Source organism: Lolium perenne, chromosome 3, assembly GCF_019359855.2.
Source record: "Lolium perenne isolate Kyuss_39 chromosome 3, Kyuss_2.0, whole genome shotgun sequence".
In the NCBI taxonomy this organism is placed as follows: domain Eukaryota; kingdom Viridiplantae; phylum Streptophyta; class Magnoliopsida; order Poales; family Poaceae; genus Lolium; species Lolium perenne.
The window spans coordinates 25,574,070-25,597,086 of NC_067246.2; the positions used below are offsets into that span (position 1 = coordinate 25,574,070).

Here is a 23,017-nt window from a genome sequence, read left to right on the forward strand (position 1 = left end):
TGCTTTCTCCTAAGCCTTCTGTGCCATCAACTGCCGAACCTTTTGCTGCCGAGGCTTCTGCTGCCGAAGCATCTGCTGCCGAAGCTTTAAGGGCGAGAGCTGCTGGCTTCTTCTTGGTTTCCCTGCCATCTTTTTCTTCCTTGATCTCTCGTAAGGACAGCTTGGACGGAGGGCCGACGATTTCTCGCTGTGGCCCGAACTTTGCAGCAATCCTCTGAAAGTCGCGATCACAATTATCCGAGCGTGAAAAACTTCCATAGAATGTGATGTTTGTCCCATTGTTCCCAGGCATTTTCAGCTTGAGGTATGCGTAATGTGGCACAGCCATGAACTTGGCATACGCTGGTCTCCCGAGTATAGCGTGATACTGTGATTCCCAGTTCACCACTTCAAACTCGATTTTTTCCTTCCTGAAATTATCGGCTCTACCGAAGATAACATTCAGGTAGACTTTGCCAAGAGAGTGGCCCGGTGCAGTTGGAAGGATCCCGTGGAAGCAAGTGTCTGTTTCTTCCAGCATGCTCATGGTGATCCCCATACTCCTGATTGTGTCAACAAATATCAGGTTTAGCCCGCTTCCGCCATCCATGAAGACTTTGCTCATCTTGAACCCCCCAATCTGTGCTTCGACTACCAAGGCGGCGTGTCCTGGTTGTGGTATGGTCATCAGGTGATCTGCTCGACCAAACGTAATGTTCTGAGAAGACCAGTCGACGTATTCAGGGATATTTGCCATGATGCTTTCTGCCAAGTTGATCTCTCGGGTGAGCTTCTTCATCTCCCTTTTCGAAACACCTGTCCTGTGGATCATGCTCATCTGCCCACGTGGTGGTGGGAACGCCTCGTTGGGTTGATGGGGTTGAGCTTGCTGGACTTGATGCTGCGGTGGAGGTGGGGGTGGTGGTGGTAGCTGTTCTTTGGCCCGATCGCTGGATGAGTTTGTGCATGTCAAGGAACTACCGGCAGTCCCTGAGCAGGTGACTTGACTTTGTTTTGCCGTCCTTGGAATCGATATACGAATGTAGGTAACAGGGGGCGTTGACCTGTTCAGCGTAGGGTAGTTCGGGAGTCCTCTGCTGTCGTGGTTTATAATTACCACGGTTTCCAGAGTTATTCCGGTTACCATCGTGCCTGTCGTCTCGCTCTTCCTGCCGATCGGAATACCCTGCGGCTACCAGATTGTTGTCATCATAGTTGCGGTTTTTTCTTCTCTTGTGACGATCCCTTCGGCCACCCGAATCGTGCTTCGGCTGGTCATCGTCTTCGTCATCACTACGCTGCCGTGGCCTTCGTACGTTATCCTCACCATCAGCCCAGCTGTTGGCGATTTCCATTAGCTTGGTTATGATTTTTGGCTTTTTGCGCCCGAGTTCTTCTATGTAACTCTCCCGCTGAACGCCGTCGCTGAAAGCGTCGATTGCTCTGTCGACAGATACGTCTTCGGCAGCGTTCAGGAGCTTTGTGAATCTCCCGATGTATGAACGCATTGATTCCTTCTGCTTCTGCCGACAATTTCGTAGCTCTTCGATCCCGACGGGCCTCTTATATGTTGCTTGGAAGTTGGCAACGAAGGCGTCTACTAGGTCGTCCCATGATTTGACAGAACCTTTCGGCAGCCCCCGTAGCTAGGCCCGTGCTGAATCCTTCAAGTAAAGTTGTAAGCATTGCATTGCCGCTATCTGGTTTCCTTTGTGCAGGATCACTGTCTGCAGGTAGTCATCTATCCAGGATCTTGGCTCTTGCTGTCCATCGTACTTGGCAGCGTCGGTAGGGGTAGGCTTATTTTTTTTGGGCGGCATTACCTCGCGTATCTTGTAACTTAGACAATCGGCTCCCTGAGTTCGTCGTCGTACTCCTGGTCTTCATCCGAAGAATCGCTATCGTCGTCTTTCCTAGTGGCGCGTCGTCGTCTTGCTTTGTCGATCCTGCTCTGGGTGATCTCGTCCTGAGCGTCTCTCGCATGATGTTTTGACCCACTACCTTGGACCATAGTCCTTTCCTTTTGCGGGACTAGGTTGTTCCCCAATATCGCGAGACTTTCGAGGGCACCTCGGTGAGCCTGGGTCATAGATCCTTCGGGGCGCTGGTTGATGAGGTAAGCGGCGAGGTTGGCCGTTGCTCCTGCAACGGTTTTCGGTCGTGGCATGCCCGCAGTATCCGTAGTCATAAAGGATTTAGTTAGATTCGATGTTATCTCTCTGGCGTCATCTTCCGAAAGCCTGGATATCCTTGACCGGTGCTTGCCTGCTCCCTGAGTGTTTCGGGAGGCACTCCCTTGTGAGCCCCTTCGTCGTTCGCTGGATCGATCCGCTGCCGATAAGCGTCTCTCGAGGGAGGCTTGCTCTTTTGACAGGTGCTCCCGGTTCTTCTCTAGTATGGAGCGGTAAGCATTGAGGGTTCCAACCGAAGTCCCCGCAGGGAGCGGCGTGTTGTTGAGTACTGCTGCCCTTGCTGCTGCCCACTCCTCATCCGCGATGGTGTAATCGCTGTCACGGTTGCTGGCGCTGTTCTCAAAACTCGCCCTTCTACTGGAACGAGGGGTATGATCCTCGTCACCTCTACGCCTTGTGTTTCCCGTGTTATTGGCGACATAAACCTGATGGTGTGCCGGTCTTCGGGTGATTCCCTGGATGGTGCTGTCGATACTGTCCTCTCCCGATGAATACTGGGCGTTGCAGATGAACGGCGTGTCGCTCGATCCCAGCCCGTGCCTGGTGTCGCAGTTCAGGCAGTAGTATGAGGTTAATTCCGAAGATGTGGGATCGTCAGACCCTACCGAGATGGAGGACACCGAGCGGGGAGTCGAAGGCGCGGGTGAGCACGTCGATCCTGTCAGTCCAGCCGACAGATCGGGTGATGATGGTGCGCTAGAACTCGTCGATCCAGAGGCGGGGGATTCCAGCAATCGTAGGATTCCTTCTGCATTGACGTTGTAGTGGACGCTGCCGAAGGTCATCTCCATGTTCCCTTGTAGATCTGAAAAGTTCGAGCGGGAGGAATCGCTGTGTGGAGTAAACTCGTAGGAGCCGAATCGAATCGGGCTTCCCAGGATGGGCAACGATGGTGCCGACGAAGTTGCTGGTGAAGTTGCTGATGAAGTTGCTGGCGACGTTGCCGGCGAATTTGCCGGTGAAGCTGCCGATGCCATGATCGGATCTGCCGATGCCTTGCCTTGTGCCAACAGGCTTCCCACAGACGGCGCCAATTGTCGAGGGTGCTCCTCGGCAATGCCCTCCGATAGAGGCTTAGGGTTGATGGAATCCTGCAAGCTGACACGAGACATCGGTACACAGACAAGCGGGGAGAGCGATTTACCCAGGTTCGGGGCCCTCGATGAGGTAAAACTGAAAGTGCATGGAGCCCCCATGTGTGGTTTTGGTAATTAATGACAATCCCTATGGACTAATGTTTGCATTAAGTTATATTTGTAGGTGTTGTCCATAGGCAATGCTTGAACCATATGTTGGCTTCAAGATTGCAATAAGAAGAAATTGATGAAGGATATCAAGTGGCAAGTATGTCTTGAAGATGAAGATGAAGTGAGCCCTCAAGTTACTTCAAGACATCAACATGATGAAGAATGAAGAAATGATGTGCAAGTTCAAGATGAGCCATCTCTAAGAGATCATTTGCTTGAAGCTTGCCATCCATATGGTGATCATGGATATGTGAAGATGTGCCGAAGAAGAAGCTCTCCCATGGTGGATTATGGGGGAGCAATCCACAAGACTTCATCAAGCAAGCACAATCAAGAAAGGTGTTCCATCTTGTTGCGGTCAAGATCGTCATCATCAAGCTCAAGTGGAATACTCAAGGTTAAGGTTTGCTCTTGATAGGGTTTCTTTCTCACCGGTCTCATGGTGTAGTTGGAGACCGGTTTATAGTTTAGTTGCCGTACTATCAAGAGGGCTCTCGAGTGAGTAACTCGATCGTATCCTTCGGAGAGCTCAAACCTTTGCATCCTTGCATCATCTTTCTTGGTTGTTATTCAGATCTTATCCATATGGTGTTTTAGAGCTTGTGCTTATTCTCATGACAAGCTCTAGTTCATCGAAAACGGATTCCGCATGAATCACTTGTTGCGTTTTCGATATTGGACTTTTTCTCGGTTTCTCGTATTGAGAGGATTCACTCTAAAATACATAGAAAAAACTACCCCACTTGTTCTTAATCTTTTCACTCTTTGTGGGGTAGCTCTTGTCATCTTCTTTACAACAAAATTGGTTTCACCTAAATCCGAGTTTCCTAACTCAAGTTGTTGCATTTTCCATATTGGAGGTTTTACCGGTTTGCTGTTTTTAGATAGGTAAAACCTTTATCTATTTGTTTCTATCCTACTTTGCTGGACTATGATGTTTCTATGCATATTGTTGTAGAGCTCGTTGTTGTGATTTCAATGAGCCCAAGATCATCGAAATCGGAGTCCGGATTCAAAAGTTATTAAGGTTTTCGTATCGGGTGTTTGGGCAAAAACTGGGGGGCCGGAACTGCCGCCGGGAACACCCCGGCACTGCCGCCGGGAGCACCCCGGCACTGCCGGTGGCCATGGCCGGCACTGTCGGCCACCCCTGCACTGCCGGTGGAACAAGGCCGGCACTGCCGGCCACCCCGGCACTGCCGGTGGCTCAAGGCCGGCACTGCCGGCCTGTCGCGATTTTGGCCCCAACGGGCAGAAATCTGAGACCCCTATTTAAGCCCTTCTTCCTCCTCTTTCTCCCCACTTCTTCTTCCTCCTTTTGCTCTCCACCATTGTTGACCTTGAGAGCTTCCCACATCCCTCTACTCCTCCAATGATTCTTGAATCCATTTGAGGGAAAAGGAAGAGGAGATCTAGATCTATATTTCTACCAATCAAATCCATCTCTTTGTGAGTGGAACTCTCTAGATCTTGATCTTGGTGTTCTTTGTGAATTCCTTTGTTCTTCCTCTCTTATTCCCCCAATAGCTTTTGTAGCTTTGTTGGAATTTGAGAGAGAAGGACTTGAGCATCTTTGTGGTGTTCTTGCCATTGCATTTGGTGCATCGGTTTGAGTTCTCCACGGTGATTCATGGAGTTGAAAGCAAGAAAGTTGTTACTCTTGGGTTCTTGGAACCCTAGACGGATTCTAGACCTTTGTGGTGATTTGTTGGGAGCCTCCAATTAAGTTGTGGATGTGTGCCCCAACCTTTGTGTAAGGCCCGGTTTCCGCCTCGAAGGAAATCCCTTAGTGGAACCGTGACCTAGGCCTTTGTGGCGAGGGTCACCGGAGATTTAGGTGAGGCGCCTTCGTGGCGTTCGGTGTGTGGTGTGAGTACCGCATCTTGGGGTGAGGCCTTTGTGGCGTTGGTGTGCATCGAGCAACCACACCTCAAGGTGAGCCTCTTGTGGCGTTCGGGAGCACTAAGCAACCGCACCTCTCCACCGGAGATTAGCACTCGCAAGAGTGTGAACTCCGGGATAAATCATCGTCTCCCGCGTGCCTCGGTTATCTCTATACCCGAGCTCTTTACTTATGCACTTTACCTTGTGATAGCCATCGTGCTTGAAGTTATATATATCTTGCTATCACATACTTGCTTGTATTGCTTAGCATAAGTTGTTGGTGCACATAGGTGAACCATTGCTTAGAATAAGTTGTTGGTGCACATAGGTGAACAATAGTATATACGCTTTGGGCTTGACAAAGTAAACGCTAGTTTTATTCCGCATTTGTTAAGCCCATCTCGTAAAAGTTTTAAATCGCCTATTCACCCCCCCCCCTCTAGGCGACATCCGTGTCCTTTCAATTGGTATCAGAGCAAGGTCTCTCATTCTTAGGCTTCACCGCCTTGAGAGTAAAGATGTCGGTTAGGGGATTAGATCACAATAACTTGTTTATATTTGATGGCACAAATTATGATCTATGGAAAATTTATGTGCTTAATATTTTGCGGGGTATTTCCCCGAACATGGAGCGATTTCTTGACATGGGTTTTTCTTCTCCTAAGGATCTCCAAAAATTATCTTATGAGGAGAAGAAAAACTGTTGTCTCGATGCTCTTGCTTCTCATGTGTTTTCCATTGTTGTGAACAATGTAGTTACTTCTTCAATCATGCCTTTTGGGAGCGCTCATGAATTATGGACAAAGCTTCAAGACAAATATGATGTGTCCAATATTATTGAGGATGATTGTATTGCTTCCACTTCCGGCCGTGATGAGTTCTCATCTTCATCCACTTCACCAAAGTGTGGTAAGACACAAGGTAATGATATGGTGAGTGGTGATGAAAATTGCAATGTTGATATTGAGCTTACTATTGATGATTCATCATCTCTATCTCATTGCAATGCTTCATCTATGGATATAAACACATCTAGCACTAGAAATCATCTACATGCTTGTGTTGATAGTCCTTGCATATCATGTGTAAGTTGCTTGAATAAATCTCATGATGATATGCTTGCTTTGTCTTGTGGCCATGATAAAAATGCTTCTATTTCCTCTAGTTGTTGTGTGACTAACAATGTAGAGGAAACCAAAGATTCTATTGGTCAAGACAAGATCTTGAAAGGAGCCTCAAGTAACTCCTCATCTTTATCTCACGGTCCTCATATATGCCTTATGGCCAAGGGTTCCACGGTACCTCCTACCATGGAACCTAATATTTCTCGTGGTGATAAGGATGAGGATGAATATGAAGAAGAGGATTGGGTTGTCTCTCTACGCGATGAAGGTGAGAGTGTATTCAAGGTTCTTTACAAAGATAAAATTGCTAGCTCTCACTTCTTTGAAATCTTGACTACCGCTATTGAGAGCCAAAAACTTATTTGGATGCATGAGAACACCATTGATAAAAAGGGTGCTCTTAAACGAGAGTATGCCGATGATGTAGCATCCTTAAAGAATGATCTTGAAGAAGAACAAGATACCGTAGCCTCTCTTGAGGAGCAACTTGAAACCCTTGAGGTGTCTCAAAATTAAATATTTGCTAAACTCACTAAAGAAAGAGACCATGCTAAAGCTAAATTAAAATTGCTTAAAAATGAAAAGTCCAAATTTGGTGTTGGTCATGATAAACTTGTTAAGGATCTAGATGATCTAGACAAGGCCCACAAGGCCTTGGAGAGCGAACACTCTATCCTCACCAAGTTATATGAGCAACTACAAGCTTCATATTTAAAAGAGCATGCTATGTTACCCTCTCTTCTTGATATGTCTTGTGATGATGCTTATGCTACTAACTCTACTTCTTGTGAAGCATCTATCTTGAAGGAGAATGTTGAGCTAAGGGCTCAACTTGATTTGCTAATTAGCAATTATGGGAAATTGGAAGAAAATCATGGAAAGCTTGCTAGCTCCCATGAGGATCTTCTAGCCTCTCATGATAGGCTAAAGTTAGCTCATGAGGCTATCATGTCAAAGGCAACACCTTGTGAGCCTCATGTGGATACTAGCACTACTACTCAAAATGCTATATTTCCATGTGCTACTCCTAGTAATTCATCCACTCATAATATTGCTAAATCTTGTGATGAATTATCTTCCTTGCCTTGTTGCTCTAACAATGAAGATTCTACTTCCTCTAGTACTTGTGTTGTTACTAACCATGTAGAGGAAATCAAAGAGCTCAAGGCCCAAGTCACTTCTTTGAAGAATGACTTGGTAAAGGGTCATGAAGGGAAATGCAAACTTGACACGATGTTGAGTATGCAACAATCCCCCAATGACAAGAGTGGACTTGGATTCAAATCCAACAACAAGAACAAGTCCAAGAACAACAACAAGAAGAAGGGCCAAGTACAAGTCAAAGACCCGGCCAAGATTGTTTGCTTCAAGTGCAATATTGAAGGGCACCATGTTAGATCTTGCCCTTTGAAGAAGAAGCAAAAAGGGAAGCGGCCTCAAGCTCAAACTCATATTCAACCTCAAGTTGAAGAAATGCCACTTCCCAAGAAGAAACTAGCCAATGCTCCCATTGTGGAGAAACCTAGTGAGAAGAAGGAGAAGAAAAGAACTTGCTACATATGCCGTGAGAAGGGCCACATCTCCTCCTTGTGCACTATTGGTACCTCATCCAACTCTATCACCATTGATGATGTTTATTCTCTTCGTAAGGATGAGGGTGGCAATGTGTTTGCCAAATATGTTGGTGCTCAAAGTGGTGTCAAGAAAAAAACCATTTGGGTTGCCAAGCCTATTGTGACTAACCTCTTAGGACCCAACTTAGTTGGGGACCAACAATCCAAAATTTGATCAATAGGTGCTTGTTGGAGGGCATTGGAGACATGGCTACATCATGAAGAATTAAGGGATCTTCATCATTTATATTATCTCAAGCCAAGTCTTTTGATTATCTTGCTTCTATCATATATCCAATGTTCCTCCTTGCGGTAACTTGTGCTCAACTCATTTATATTGAAAGTTACTCGCCCCTTAGCATGTGTTAGTTTTGTTCCTAACATGTGTTTGTATATGTTGTGCTTCCTACTTGATTTTCTTGAGAAATCAAGTCTATGCATGTTGGGTTGCACACCATGTATTTGTATTTGTGTTGGAGCCACTTTGCATCTTGTTGTATCTTATATGGCTCTTATGAGCGATTAATGGACTATCCCATTTTGGGGGAGTGATATTCCTTTGGGAATTTCATGATCCTAACAACGTGTGTACATGAGGAATATCACTTAGAATTGATATTGCAAGATTATCTAGTCTCTATGTGGTATGTCATCTTCATGAGAAATTCAAATTCTAATGTCCATTAATATCTCTAGTTGGATCTTATTTGCCTCTTGTGAAATTAAATTCCTTATCACATTGTGGGGGAGTAATAAGCTTTGTGCATATTACAAGCCTAGGAAATGTGAACATTTGAGGTTGTGACACATAGAATTGATACTGTAAATTATCTCTCTTATGTGGCATGTTTTCTCAAACAAGTTCCAATTTTCTTAAATGGCTTCATTGCTAATATCTTTGTGGATCTTTTTTGTGAAAGTTTTTCTTGGCATGGTTTTTCACAATGTGTCCCTCAATACATTTTTGGAAAACCATGTGCTTCAAGTCATACTATTAATTGCTTTGCATGTTGGTATGAATGCTATTAATTGCTTTGCATGTTGGTATGAATACTATTAATTGCTTTGCATGTTGGTATGAATATTATTAATTGCTTTGCATGTTGGTATGAATACTATTAATTGCTTTGCATGTTGGTATGACTAATTAAAGCTATCAAGAAACTCTCTTTGCATGATGGTTAACTCTTATCTTTTACCATATGCTTTATTTGGTGTAAATATGATCTTACATATACCTACAAACTACCACTGGGAAATATCTCCTAATACCTCTTGTCCTAGGACAATTGGCAATCTATTATGAGGTAGAAATTTATTGATCATATTTACATTGGCTATTGTGTTTAAATTGTCTTATTTATTGCCATGAATGTGTTGTGCTTTGACTCCCATGTGTCTTCCTTGCATCTTATGGATCTAATTTGTTTATTCAAACTTTCTTAGCATTTTAGTAGATATAGGTAGCGTGATGATCCTAGTTTTGTGCATTTAGTATTCATATGCAAAATCCTAGATAATGCACTCATCTTGGGGGAGCTCTCCTATATTTGTTAGAATGCTTAACATCTCTTGATCATTATCAAAAATTTGGTTTTGGGAGACATAAACTTTCTTTTTGGTACTTTGTGCCATCATAAAAAGTGTCGAGGGTTTGGTTTATTTGTTGGAACCTTGCTCTCTTGGGAGTTGGTTATCTCATTCCTTTGTGTTTAGGTTTAATTAGCTTCTTATAATGAGATAAGCCTTTGGAGTCAATCTTGTGTTGATTTGATTCTTTAATATAAGTTGGACAACCATTGTCTCTTGATTTATTTGGTGTTTTGTCCAAATTGTATCTTCCTTTGGTTCTTGAAAGTATTGTGCATGCATATTTAATATATGTATATCTTATGGCATGTGTCACTTTCTTTGATCCAATATATAGGGTAAACTCCATCAAATCCTAATTTGGCTAAGATGTGCATGAAATTCAATTTCATATCTATATGCACATAGTATTGTGGAGTTTGTCCTATATGTTGTAGTGTGTCTAACTACTTTGAACCCAATTAGTTTGGGGACCTTTTTGTACTTACCTTTGTGTTAGGTACAATGGATATGCATTGGATGCTTGTCTCACTATTGGGGAGAAGTGGTGACTCAATGGTAACTTGAGGCAAGCTAGGATGGTCGGTAACAAGTATCTTCTCATGCATATTTTTCTAGCATCCAACCATGTGGTTGCATCTTGGCATGAATCTCTTGATTTGCAAATGTTGTGCTTCTTGCTAAAATCTTAACGAAACCTCTTTATTGCGAATGTGAGTAATTTGAGATGAGCACATATGTTGGGAAGTATATAAAATCATGATCATGATTCACCCATCCCATCTATGCCTATCTAGCAATTTTATTGCATATCAATTCCTCAAGCCTCTCACATGTGCAATATCGATGAAAGTGCAAATTGAGTTATTTCTTTTAGTATCCTCGTTTGTGATACTTGTTGCCTATCTCAATGCATCCCAACTATCTTCTATCCCTTGTTGATATTTGTGATGTATTTTAGATGTTTGTGGTTGAAGTTCATGAATGTACAATAAGATAAAATTGAGCCTTTGGCCATGCTATTAAGCAAAAATTCTTATTGGTATATTGCATGACTTCATTTTGGGATATCATACTATATTTCTTGAGTATCTATTTTGTGTGTGCATGTTTCTTTGTGGATAAATATCTTTGTGATATTGCTCACTTAGAGAAACTTATACACATAAGAGATGATACATCTCCATTCGATATCTTATTTATTTGTTGCATGTTGATTGGTCATGCTAAGCAATATAATTCATTGAAGACTATGATGATACTTTTTGCTCATCCTTGTAATAGTCTTATAATATGTTTTATCATGTCTTTCACATATCCTCTTGGTTGAGCCTTTTATTATGGTTCCTCTTACTTGTTGCTCAACCATTTGTTTGTTGCAAGTGTTAAGCTTAATTTTCTATCTATGATCTATTGCAAATGTTTGCGTTTTAAATGGTAATGAGGGAGTAAGGATTCCATGTTATGCATATTGTATTCAAATGCAACATTTTAATTTATGCATGTACCTTGGGGAGCTTCCTCATTCTATTTAAGGCACTATTTTGTGGTGATCATTAGAGTTTGATTCACTTGGTATCTTTTGTTTTGAATGATATTATGGGAGTGATGATTCCATGTTTGTGCACTTTATTCTCCAATGCAATTTGTCTAGTTTTGTGCACAAACCTTGGGGAGCTTCCTCATATTATTTATAGCAATCTTCTTGATCTTATCATAATATCTATCTTTCTTTTGGTATCTTCTTTGTGGTTCATTTGGTTGATTGCTTCATTTGTTGAAGCTTCTTGTCTTTGTTATCTTTGTGCAATCTTTGATCCTATCTAGTGTGATTCCTTCCGAATATTCATCATTGGGTACGTGCATTTGATTCCACTCAAATTATGAGAAATGCAAACGCTATGAAGGAACTCTCACTATTTTAAGCCTTCTAAATTTTTCACCCATTTCGGCAATTGGTGCCAATGGGGGAGAAGTTTGGAGGGTTTAAGGGAATTTGGCTATGTCTTTGCTTTGTGCTTAAGCATGTGCCTTTATTGCATTGCATCTTGTTGCTTTGCATAGTTGAATATTTAGAGGAAACTCCACTAGGCTTTGAATGCCAATATATGCAATGAAAGTCAAGATCATTCACACATGCATATATTATGGGGGAGTTTGCTCTATATGTTCAACTTGTTTGTTACTTAAATTCCTTATATAAACCCTCTCAAAGAGATTGTCATCAATTACCAAAATGGGGGAGATTGAAAGTGCATGGAGCCCCCATGTGTGGTTTTGGTAATTAATGACAATCCCTATGGACTAATATTTGCATTAAGTTATATTTGTAGGTGTTGTCCATAGGCAATGCTTGAACCATATGTTGGCTTCAAGATTGCAATAAGAAGAAATTGATGAAGGATATCAAGTGGCAAGTATGTCTTGAAGATGAAGATGAAGTGAGCCCTCAAGTTACTTCAAGACATCAACATGATGAAGAATGAAGAAATGATGTGCAAGTTCAAGATGAGCCATCTCTAAGAGATCATTTGCTTGAAGCTTGCCATCCATATGGTGATCATGGATATGTGAAGATGTGCCGAAGAAGAAGCTCTCCCATGGTGGATTATGGGGGAGCAATCCACAAGACTTCATCAAGCAAGCACAATCAAGAAAGGTGTTCCATCTTGTTGCGGTCAAGATCGTCATCATCAAGCTCAAGTGGAATACTCAAGGTTAAGGTTTGCTCTTGATAGGGTTTCTTTCTCACCGGTCTCATGGTGTAGTTGGAGACCGGTTTATAGTTTAGTTGCCGTACTATCAAGAGGGCTCTCGAGTGAGTAACTCGATCGTATCCTTCGGAGAGCTCAAACCTTTGCATCCTTGCATCATCTTTCTTGGTTGTTATTCGGATCTTATCCATATGGTGTTTTAGAGCTTGTGCTTATTCTCATGACAAGCTCTAGTTCATCGAAAACGGATTCCGCATGAATCACTTGTTGCGTTTTCGATATTAGACTTTTTCTCGGTTTCTCGTATTGAGAGGTTTCACTCTAAAATACATAGAAAAACCTACCCCACTTGTTCTTAATCTTTTCACTCTTTGTGGGGTAGCTCTTGTCATCTTCTTTACAACAAAATTGGTTTCACCTAAATCCGAGTTTCCTAACTCAAGTTGTTGCATTTTCCATATTGGAGGTTTTACCGGTTTGCTGTTTTTAGATAGGTAAAACCTTTATCTATTTGTTTCTATCCTACTTTGCTGGACTATGATGTTTCTATGCATATTGTTGTAGAGCTCGTTGTTGTGATTTCAACGAGCCCAAGATCATCGAAATCGGAGTCCGGATTCAAAAGTTATTAAGGTTTTCGTATCGGGTGTTTGGGCAAAAACTGGGGGGCCGGAACTGCCGCCGGGAACACCCCGGCACTGCCGGTGGCCATGGCCGGCACTGCCGGCCACCCCTGCACTGCCGGTGGAACAAGGCCGGCACTGCCGGCCACCCCGGCACTGCCGGTGGCTCAAGGCCGGCACTGCCGGCCTGTCGCGATTTTGGCCCCAACGGCGTAAATCGAGACCCCTATTTAAGCCCTTCTTCCTCCTCTTTCTCCCCACTTCTTCTTCCTCCTTTTGCTCTCCACCATTGTTGACCTTGAGAGCTTCCCACATCCCTCTACTCCTCCAATGATTCTTGAATCCATTTGAGGGAAAAGGAAGAGGAGATCTAGATCTATATTTCTACCAATCAAATCCATCTCTTTGTGAGTGGAACTCTCTAGATCTTGATCTTGGTGTTCTTTGTGAATTCCTTTGTTCTTCCTCTCTTATTCCCCCAATAGCTTTTGTAGCTTTGTTGGAATTTGAGAGAGAAGGACTTGAGCATCTTTGTGGTGTTCTTGCCATTGCATATGGTGCATCGGTTTGAGTTCTCCACGGTGATTCGTGGAGTTGAAAGCAAGAAAGTTGTTACTCTTGGGTTCTTGGAACCCTAGACGGATTCTAGACCTTTGTGGTGATTTGTTGGGAGCCTCCAATTAAGTTGTGTATGTGTGCCCCAACCTTTGTGTAAGGCCCGGTTTCCGCCTCGAAGGAAATCCCTTAGTGGAACCGTGACCTAGGCCTTTGTGGCGAGGGTCACCGGAGATTTAGGTGAGGCGCCTTCGTGTCGTTCGGTGTGTGGTGTGAGTACCGCATCTTGGGGTGAGGCCTTTGTGGCGTTGGTGTGCATCGAGCAACCACACCTCAAGGTGAGCCTCTTGTGGCGTTCGGGAGCACTAAGCAACCGCACCTCTCCACCGGAGATTAGCACTCGCAAGAGTGTGAACTCCGGGATAAATCATCGTCTCCCGCGTGCCTCGGTTATCTCTATACCCGAGCTCTTTACTTATGCACTTTACCTTGTGATAGCCATCGTGCTTGAAGTTATATATATCTTGCTATCACATACTTGCTTGTATTGCTTAGCATAAGTTGTTGGTGCACATAGGTGAACCATTGCTTAGAATAAGTTGTTGGTGCACATAGGTGAACAATAGTATATAGGCTTTGGGCTTGACAAAGTAAATGCTAGTTTTATTCCGCATTTGTTAAGCCCATCTCGTAAAAGTTTTAAATCGCCTATTCACCCCCCCTCTAGGCGACATCCGTGTCCTTTCAAAAACCCTTACGTCCTGCCTGTCTGTTCTTTGATTATGATGAAAACAGGTTACAATGGGGTGCCGAATAGTTCGGCTGTGATCTCGGCGAGATGCTAGTTGCTAGGGTAACCTAGTTCTAAGCTTCTGCTGGCTAGTATTGCTAAAGTTGATTGTGTCCCCTCGATAGCCCCTCTCCTGGCCTTTATATAGGTGGCCAGGTCTCGAAAGGCCTAATCGAGTACGACTAGGTTTACAGTAGATCTGTTTCTAAACTTTCCTTGTTCGGCTCCTTTCGTGCCTTGTTCTTCAAGAAGCCTTCCGCTGCACCGTCCTAGTGGCCCATCTTGCCATCGGGTACCTTCATGGGCCTCCAGTTGGGCCGTGTAAGGTAGAGCAACATTGGTTATCCGAAGGGTTATGCCCACGTCACTTGGGGATGCCCCGGTGGTTCACCCCTGCATATTCTAAGAAGACTCAAGCGTCTAAGCTTGGGGATGCCCAAGGCATCCCCTTCTTCATCGACAACATCATCAGGTTCCTCCCCTGAAACTATATTTTTATTCAGTCACATCTTATGTACTTTGCTTGGAGCGTCTGTTTTTTTTTGTTTTTTGTTTTTGTTTGAATAAAATGGATCCTAGCATTCGTTGTGTGGGAGAGAGACACGCTCCGCTGTTGCATATGGACAAATATGTCCTTAGGCTTTACTCATAGTATTCATGGCGAAGGTTGAATCTTCTTCGTTAAATTGTTATATGGTTGGAATCGGGAAATGCTACATGTAGTAATTCTAAAATGTCTTGAATAATTTGATACTTGGTAATTGTTGTGCTCATGTTTAAGCTCTTGCATCATATACTTTGCACCCATTAATGAAGAAATACCTAGAGCTTGCTAAATTTGGTTTGCATATTTGGTCTCTCTAAAGTCTAGATAATTTCTGGTATTGAGTTTTGAACAACAAGGAAGACGGTGTAGAGTCTTATAATGTTTACAATATGTCTTTTATGTGAGTTTTGCTGCACCGGTTCATCCTTGTGTTTGTTTCAAATAACCTTGCTAGCCTAAACCTTGTATCGAGAGGGAATACTTCTCATGCATCCAAAATCCTTGAGCCAACCACTATGCCATTTGTGTCCACCATACCTACCTACTACATGGTATTTCTCCACCATTCCAAAGTAAATTGCTTGAGTGCTACCTTTAAATTTCCATCATTCGCCTTGCAATATATAGCTCATGGGACAAAATAGCCTTAAAAACTATTGTGGTATTGAATATGTACTTATGCACTTTATCTCTTATTAAGTTGCTTGTTGTGCGATAACCATGCTTCTGGGAACGCCATCAACTCTTTGTTGAATATCATGTGAGTTGCTATGCATGTACGTCTTGTCTGAAGTAAGAGAGATCTACCACTTTAATGGTTAGAGCATGCATATTGTTAGAGAAGAACATTGGGCCGCTAACTAAAGCCATGAATCATGGTGGAAGTTTCAGTTTTGGACATATATCCTCAATCTCATATGAGAACACTAATTTTTGCTACATGCTTATGCATTAAAGAGGAGTCCATTATCTGTTGTCCATGTTGTCCCGGTATGGATGTCTAAGTTGAGAATAATCAAAAGCGAGAAATCCAAAATGCGAGCTTTCTCCTTAGACCTTTGTACAGGCGGCATGGAGGTACCCCTTTGTGACACTTGGTTAAAACATGTGTATTGCGATGATCCGGTAGTCCAAGCTAATTAGGACAAGGTGCGGGCACTATTAGTATACTATGCATGAGGCTTGCAACTTGTAAGATATAACTTACATAATACATATGCTTTATTACTACCGTTGACAAAATTGTTTCATGTTTTCAAAATAAAAGCTCTAGCACAAATATAACAATCGATGCTTTCCTCTTTGAAGGACCTTTCTTTTACTTTTATGTTGAGTCAGTTCACCTATCTCTATCCACCTCAAGAAGCAAACACTTGTGTGAACTGTGCATTGATTCCTACATACTTGCATATTGCACTTGTTATATTACTCTATGTTGACAATTATCCATGAGATATACATGTTATAAGTTGAAAGCAACCGCTGAAACTTAATCTTCCTTTGTGTTGCTTTAATACCTTTACTTTGATTTATTGCTTTATGAGTTAACTCTTATGCAAGACTTATTGATGCTTGTCTTGAAGTACTATTCATGAAAAGTCTTTGCTTTATGATTCATTTGTTTACTCATGTCATTACCATTGTTTTGATCGCTGCATTCATTACATATGCTTACAATAGTATGATCAAGGTTATGATGGCATGTCACTCCAGAAATTATCTTTGTTATAGTTTACCTGCTCGGGACGAGCAGGAACTAAGCTTGGGGATGCTGATACGTCTCCGACGTATCGATAATTTCTTATGTTCCATGCCACATTATTGATGATATCTACATGTTTTATACACATTATATGTCGTATTTATGCATTTTACGACACTAACCTATTAACAAGATGCCGAAGAGCCAGTTGCTGTTTTCTGCTGTTTTTGGTTTCAGAAATCCTACAAAAGAAATATTCTCGGAATTGGACGAAATCAACACCCAGGGTCCTATTTTTGCACGAAGCTTCCAGAAGACCGAGGGGGAAAGGAAGTGGGGCCACGAGGCGCCGCCACAACAGGGTGGCGCGACCTAGGTCTTGGCCGCGCGGCCCTGGCGTGTGGGGCCCTCGTGTGGCCCGCCGCGTTGCCCTTCCGCCTACTTAAAGCCTCCGTCGCGAAACCCCCAGTACCGAGAGCCACGATACGGAAAACCTTACTGAGACGCCGCCGCCGCCAATCCCATCTCGGGGGATTCTGGAGATCACCTCCGGCACCCTGCCGGAGAGGGGAATCATCTCCCGGAGGACTCTTCACCGCCATGGTCGCCTCCGGAGTGATGAGTGAGTAGTTCACCCCTGGACTATGGGTCCATAGCAGTAGCTAGATGGTCGTCTTCTCCTTATGTGCTTCATTGTTGGATCTTGTGAGCTGCCTAACATGATCAAGATCATCTATCTGTAATTCTATATGTTGTGTTTGTCGGGATCCGATGGATAGAGAATACTATGTTATGTTAATTATCAATCTATTACCTATGTGTTGTTTATGATCTTGCATGCTCTCCGTTATTAGTAGAGGCTCTGGCCAAGTTTTTACTCTTAACTCCAAGAGGGAGTATTTATGCTCGATAGTGGGTTCATGCCTCCATTAAATGCAGGACGATGTGACAGAAAGTTCTAAGGTTGTGGATGTCTTTGTTGCCACTAGGGATAAAACATTGATGCTATGTCCGAGGATGTAGTTATTGATTACATTACGCACCATACTTAATGCAATTGTCTGTTGTTTTGCAACTTAATACTGGAAGGGGTTCGGATGATAACATGAAGGTGGACTTTTTAGGCATAGATGCATGCTGGATAGCGGTCTATGTACTTTGTCGTAATGCCCAATTAAATCTCACAATACTTATCATATCATGTATGTGCATTGTTATGCCCTCTCTATTTGTCAATTGCCCGACTGTAATTTGCTCACCCAACATGCTATTTATCTTATGGGAGAGACACCTCTAGTGAACTGTGGACCCCGGTCCTATTCTTTACATCGCATACAATCTACTGCAATACTTGTTCTTTACTGTTTTCTGCAAACAATCATCTTCCACACAATACGGTTAATCCTTTGTTACAGCAAGCCGGTGAGATTGACAACCTCACTGTTTCATTGGGGCAAAGTACTTTGGTTGTGTTGTGCAGGTTCCACATTGGCGCCGGAATCCCTGGTGTTGCGCCGCACTATATCCCGCCGCCATCAACCTTCAACGTGCTTCTTGGCTCCTCCTGGTTCGATAAACCTTGGTTTCTTTCTGAGGAAAAACTTGCTACTGTCTGCATCACACCTTCCTCTTGGGGTTCCCAACGGACGTGTGTTAATTGCACGCATCACCCCACCCCCCGCCTCAAACCCCTGAAGGTACGAAAATACTCACCATTTCTCACCATTTATATTGATGCAAACTCTGCCTGTTTCCACATCCCACGAAAGCCATTCCACCCACTGGTCACCTTTCTTCCTCAAAACTTCTTTCAAAAACAACCATTGTACCTTGTCGTAAGCTTTCTCAAAATCGATTTTAAAGACAATGCCCTGCCCTTTCATCCTTTTCAACTCATTAAGGACCTCATGGAGGACACCTGCACCCTCCAAGATGTCACGGCCCGGCAAAAAAGCAGCTTGAGTGGGATGAATCATTTTCTCAGCAACCCGAGTCAACCTCACCATCAAGACCTTTATAATAATTTTAAAGACCACGTTTAGTAAACAAATCGGCCGGTAATGTTTTATCACATTAGCATCTTAAATTTTCGGAAGCAGCGTGATCACCCCATAGTTCAACCTCTCAAGGTTTAACCTACCAACATGTAGATCATCTAACATTTCTAACTGTTCCTTTGATTTCAGACAAGAATTCCTTGATTTTCTATTTATAGTAAGAATCGATAATGTGGAATTTAGGATGACAAATTTTAGAAAATACTATAAGTCAACCTAGACACCTTCTTTTATCCCCTAGGCCACTAATCAAGGCAAGAGACGGCCCATCATTTTGCTCTGAATACCGAGCCCCTCACCAACTAGCCTTCTGGGCCCCACTTGTCAGCAATTGGACCAAGTTCTCACAACCCAACTGGCTCGCCCATCCGCTGCCACTCGACGAGAGACGAAAGGAACACGAAGCTTCGCCGGCCGCCATGTCGCCGCCGTCCCTGTGCGCCGCCGCCTGCTCCACCCCTCTCCGCGCCGCCCCGCCCCCTCTCCTGCGGTTCCGCCGCCCCGCCTCCTCCTCCGTCTCCGTCTCCGCGTCCCGTGCCGCGGCCCCGTCCGTCTCCGACGACCTGGTCCTCCGCATCGCCGAGCAGCTGGAGGACTCGGCGGCCGCCGCCCCGCTCCTCGGCTCGCTCCGCGCCGCCTCCGCGCTCTCCCTCCTCTCCACGCCCTGGCCCACTCGCCGCTCCAACGAGGCCTTCCGCTTCACCGACATCTCCTACCTCCGCTCCCTCCCCATCTCGCTCCCCGCCCACACCCCCGGCCTCGCGCCGCCGCCCTCCCCCGACGCCGAATCCCACATCCTCTTCTCCGACGGCCTCCTCGTGTCCGCCTCCGGCGCCCACGTCGCCGCCCTCGCCGACATGCCCCCGGGCGTCGCGCGAGACCGAGCGGCCGCCGCCGTCGCCGCCTCCGCCCAATTCTCCCACCGGGACATCTTCTACGACTTCAACGCCGTCGGCGCGAGCGACGTCGCCGTCGTGTACGTGCCCGAGGGGCGCAAGATGGGCGACGACCCGGTCCACATCGTGTTCGGCTACAGCGGCAGCGAGGACGGTGCTAGCATGATGATGTCGAACCCGAGGGTTCTGGTGATTGCGGAGAAGGGCGCGGAGGTGGCCATCGTGGAGGAGCATTTTGGGACTGGGGAAGGCTGCTATTGGGCCAACCCGGTGGTGGACATCATCGTGGAGGAGGGCGCTAGAGTGGTTCATTCCTATGTGCAGCGGCAGTCGTCCGCCGCAGCGCATACCAAGTGGACCACCGTGCAGCAGGTGCGGCTATCTCGTGCATTTCGTTTTATTTGATTATTATGGGTTTTGCATAAATAAATGGTGTGTTACCATTGGTGGTAAAAGTTTGGTTGGGCTATATAACTGTTTGCACATTCTGCTGGGACAGTGATCAGTGATAAGGAGAGAACCTAAGTTGATTCAGTTATGAACAGACTTGGTTACAATTAATATGATGATTATACGTAGCAGTAATCACAGCAGCTATATTGGTGTAGCAATTGCATATAATCATGATTGCTCCTGTTGTCTACTGTTATAGTGGTTATCTATGGTATCAGTTGATTATACTTGATGTTATAGTGTAAGAGTAGGATACAAATAATGATCAATGAGTTAGTTCGTTAAGTCGGTCTTATGTAATACTGGTGGGTTTTGCAATGTTGTTATACTGGTGGTGGTAGGAGTTTGTCTGAGCTATATGATAGTTTGACACATTCAGCTTGGACAGTGGTTGGTTATGATTAGAGAACCTAAGCTGAATCAATTATGAAGAGACATCGTTACACTAAATAAATGATTGTATGAAGAAGTAATCACATAAATACCTGACTGCTCGAGCTATATTGCTGTTGCGATTGCAAATAATCATGTTTGCGCGTGCTGTGTACTGTTCTAGTGGTTTTCTGTGGTACTAGGTGTTTATATTTACTGTTATATTTTAAAATTAGGATATAAATATTGATCAATGAGTTACTCCATTAAGTCAGTCTTATGTCACACCAGATACAGAAGAACATGGTCATCTAAAAATAAAGAGACCAGGTTGAAGACCCCCCCTGACTTTATAATCAAGTTGTTAGTCCTTAAAACCTGTCTGAGTGGGACAACATTATCATTTTATTGTTGAAAACGAGACATATGTTGAACATAGCTTTCATTACAGAGTTATGGTTTCATGCTTTGTTTCATTGTTCTCTAGGTGCTCTACCTATGAAATTGGACCTACCTTGCTGTTTTGCTACTCATTACTGAGTCAGTTGCTAGTTCAATCCGATCAGGAATAAAAATAGTCACACTTATTTGGTTGATTCTAGGGGTCAGTAATTGCATCAATATTTGTTTGTTTGAGCCATAGTGCAATTCGAATTACACATTATCACATCTCTGCTGTCCTGGAGGTTGGTATCAGGGGTCTGCTTGCTGTCATAATGTCAAAATATGGAAACCAGTGGATTTCCCAGAAAACTAAAGGAAGCCAGTGAAATCAGCCTTAGTGATACCAAGCGCAGTATGTGCGCTTCTGTAATGTTTTAAATTAACCATCCATGAAATCAAACAGACATTTAGTAGACTGAACTTTCAGAGTAATGACCACATAGCTTATCTTATTCTGCTTTTAGTGTTATTCCTATGAAAATGGATTAATGGAAAGAGCTCACAGTATGCATGTTCATTGCTGAATCAGTTGCCAGGTATCTATATTTCAGTACCTACGAAAATGTGGCATGCAAAGAAATTTGTATTAAAGTAAAGCTTATTTAAAAGAGAATAGTCAGTCTCATTTGTTGTTCGTTTCTATTTTTCAGTGCGCATAAAAAATGTGGTATTTAAAGGTTTTTTTAAAGTAAAATCTTATTTCATAGAGAGTAGTCAGTCTCATTTGTTGTTCGTTCTTTTCAGAATACATCTAGTACGTATGAGTTTGTTGAGGTCAGCACTGGAGGAAGACTGAACAGGCACAACCTTCACATCCAGCAATTGGGTCCAGAGACGGTCACGGAATTATCAACATTTCACTTAACATCTCAGAATAAGCAGATTCATGATCTGCATAGCAGATTAATACTTGATCACCCAAGAGGTTATTCACGTCAGCTGCACAAATTGATTGCTTGTGGTTCAGGAAATGGTATTTTTGATGGAAATATCCAAGTCAACAGGTATTTATTTGCTGAGACTGCTTGCATGTGTTAACCTTTTCTTCTCTGAAAGGAACTCTACGATCATTTTTGAAACAGCATTGCTGAAATGTATATTTCTTAGTTTGGAGTAACATCTTACTAGTCCTATGTAAATTCTTTGATTACCTTACATACTTACTGTTGCTGAAAATAGCACTTTGTCAGATTAGTTTTGCCATTCCATGATGATTTAGGATAATGCGCTAGTTTTAGTTTGAAACAGTGATATGCTCATGAAAATGCAACAAGTGAACTAACAAAAGCATGTTCTGGTTGTAGTTTTTGTAGGCTTGTTATAGCAGTACAAAGCAAATGTAGCATTTTACATTTTAAGAAGTGTACACTGTAATTCTGTTTCACCTATTGTGACATTGTCTGTATAGGAGCTAACATTATAAAACATTGCATTTATTGTAGTTCTTGTAGCCGTAGAAAACAATGCATACTGTTCCTCTTATTATAACATTGTCTATACGACCCAATATGAGAGGACATTGTATTTATGGCATTGGCAAAGCTTATAGTTACATCAGTATATTTTGCTGGCCTGCTGTTTTAATGATGTTTATTCGCAGGTATGCACAGCAAACTGATGCAGGGCAACAAACCAAGTGTCTTCTCCTCTCACCAAAGGCTGTTGTGAATGTGAAGCCAAACCTTCAGATCATCGCTGATGATGTCAAATGCACACACGGAGCTGCCATCAGCGGTGACCTTGACCCAAACGAGCTCTTCTATTTCCAAGCCAGAGGTGTCGATGTCAAAACAGCAACTGATGCCCTGCTTTTCTCGTTCGGAGCCCAAGTGATAAACCGCATCCCGTTTAAGCCTGTAGAGCAGAAGGCATTAGCACAGCTCAAGGAGTTGCTCACGTTGTCAAGGCAAAGCAACTGATGAGATACTCCGAGATGCTCATCGGCGTAGCTCAATACATTTTGGTCGAGATGGAAAGAGTAGGGCACGAACGCTTGGAACGTTTGGCTTCAACACAAGGCGAGGTAGTACAGCTATGTTGGTTAACTGCGATAAAAAAATACCACCCTAGCCTTTTTTTTTTCAAATTCAGCATACCATCTGTAAATTACTTGTTTATCCTTATCAAAAGCAAGAATGCGTGAAGCTTCTTCGGTAGATGTTTGTTCAATACAAACTAGTATTATGTGGGTGTTTAGGCAACTGATAATTCAATTCAGCAGCAGACTTCAAATTA

At 43.4% G+C, this 23,017-nt stretch overlaps 1 protein-coding gene across 1 annotated transcript; it reads left to right on the top strand.

Annotated features, from left to right (window-relative positions):
- Positions 1 to 18,962: 18,962 nt before the first annotated feature.
- Positions 18,963 to 22,938, top strand: LOC127340984 (protein ABCI7, chloroplastic). Its single transcript, XM_051366753.2, has 3 exons — positions 18,963 to 19,885; positions 21,527 to 21,786; positions 22,383 to 22,938. The coding sequence occupies exons 1-3, from the start codon at positions 19,037 to 19,039 to the stop codon at positions 22,699 to 22,701; spliced, it is 1,428 nt and encodes a 475-aa protein (XP_051222713.1). The 5' UTR covers positions 18,963 to 19,036; the 3' UTR covers positions 22,702 to 22,938.
- The last annotated feature ends 79 nt before the right edge of the window (positions 22,939 to 23,017 follow it).

Coding starts and splice junctions, on each gene's coding strand:
- LOC127340984 (XM_051366753.2), top strand. CDS start 19,037: ATGTCGCCGCCGTCCCTGTGCGCCGCCGCCTGCTCCACCCCTCTCCGC. Junction 19,886..21,526: donor AGTGGACCACCGTGCAGCAG/GTGCGGCTATCT, acceptor CGTTCTTTTCAG/AATACATCTAGTACGTATGA. Junction 21,787..22,382: donor GGAAATATCCAAGTCAACAG/GTATTTATTTGC, acceptor GTTTATTCGCAG/GTATGCACAGCAAACTGATG.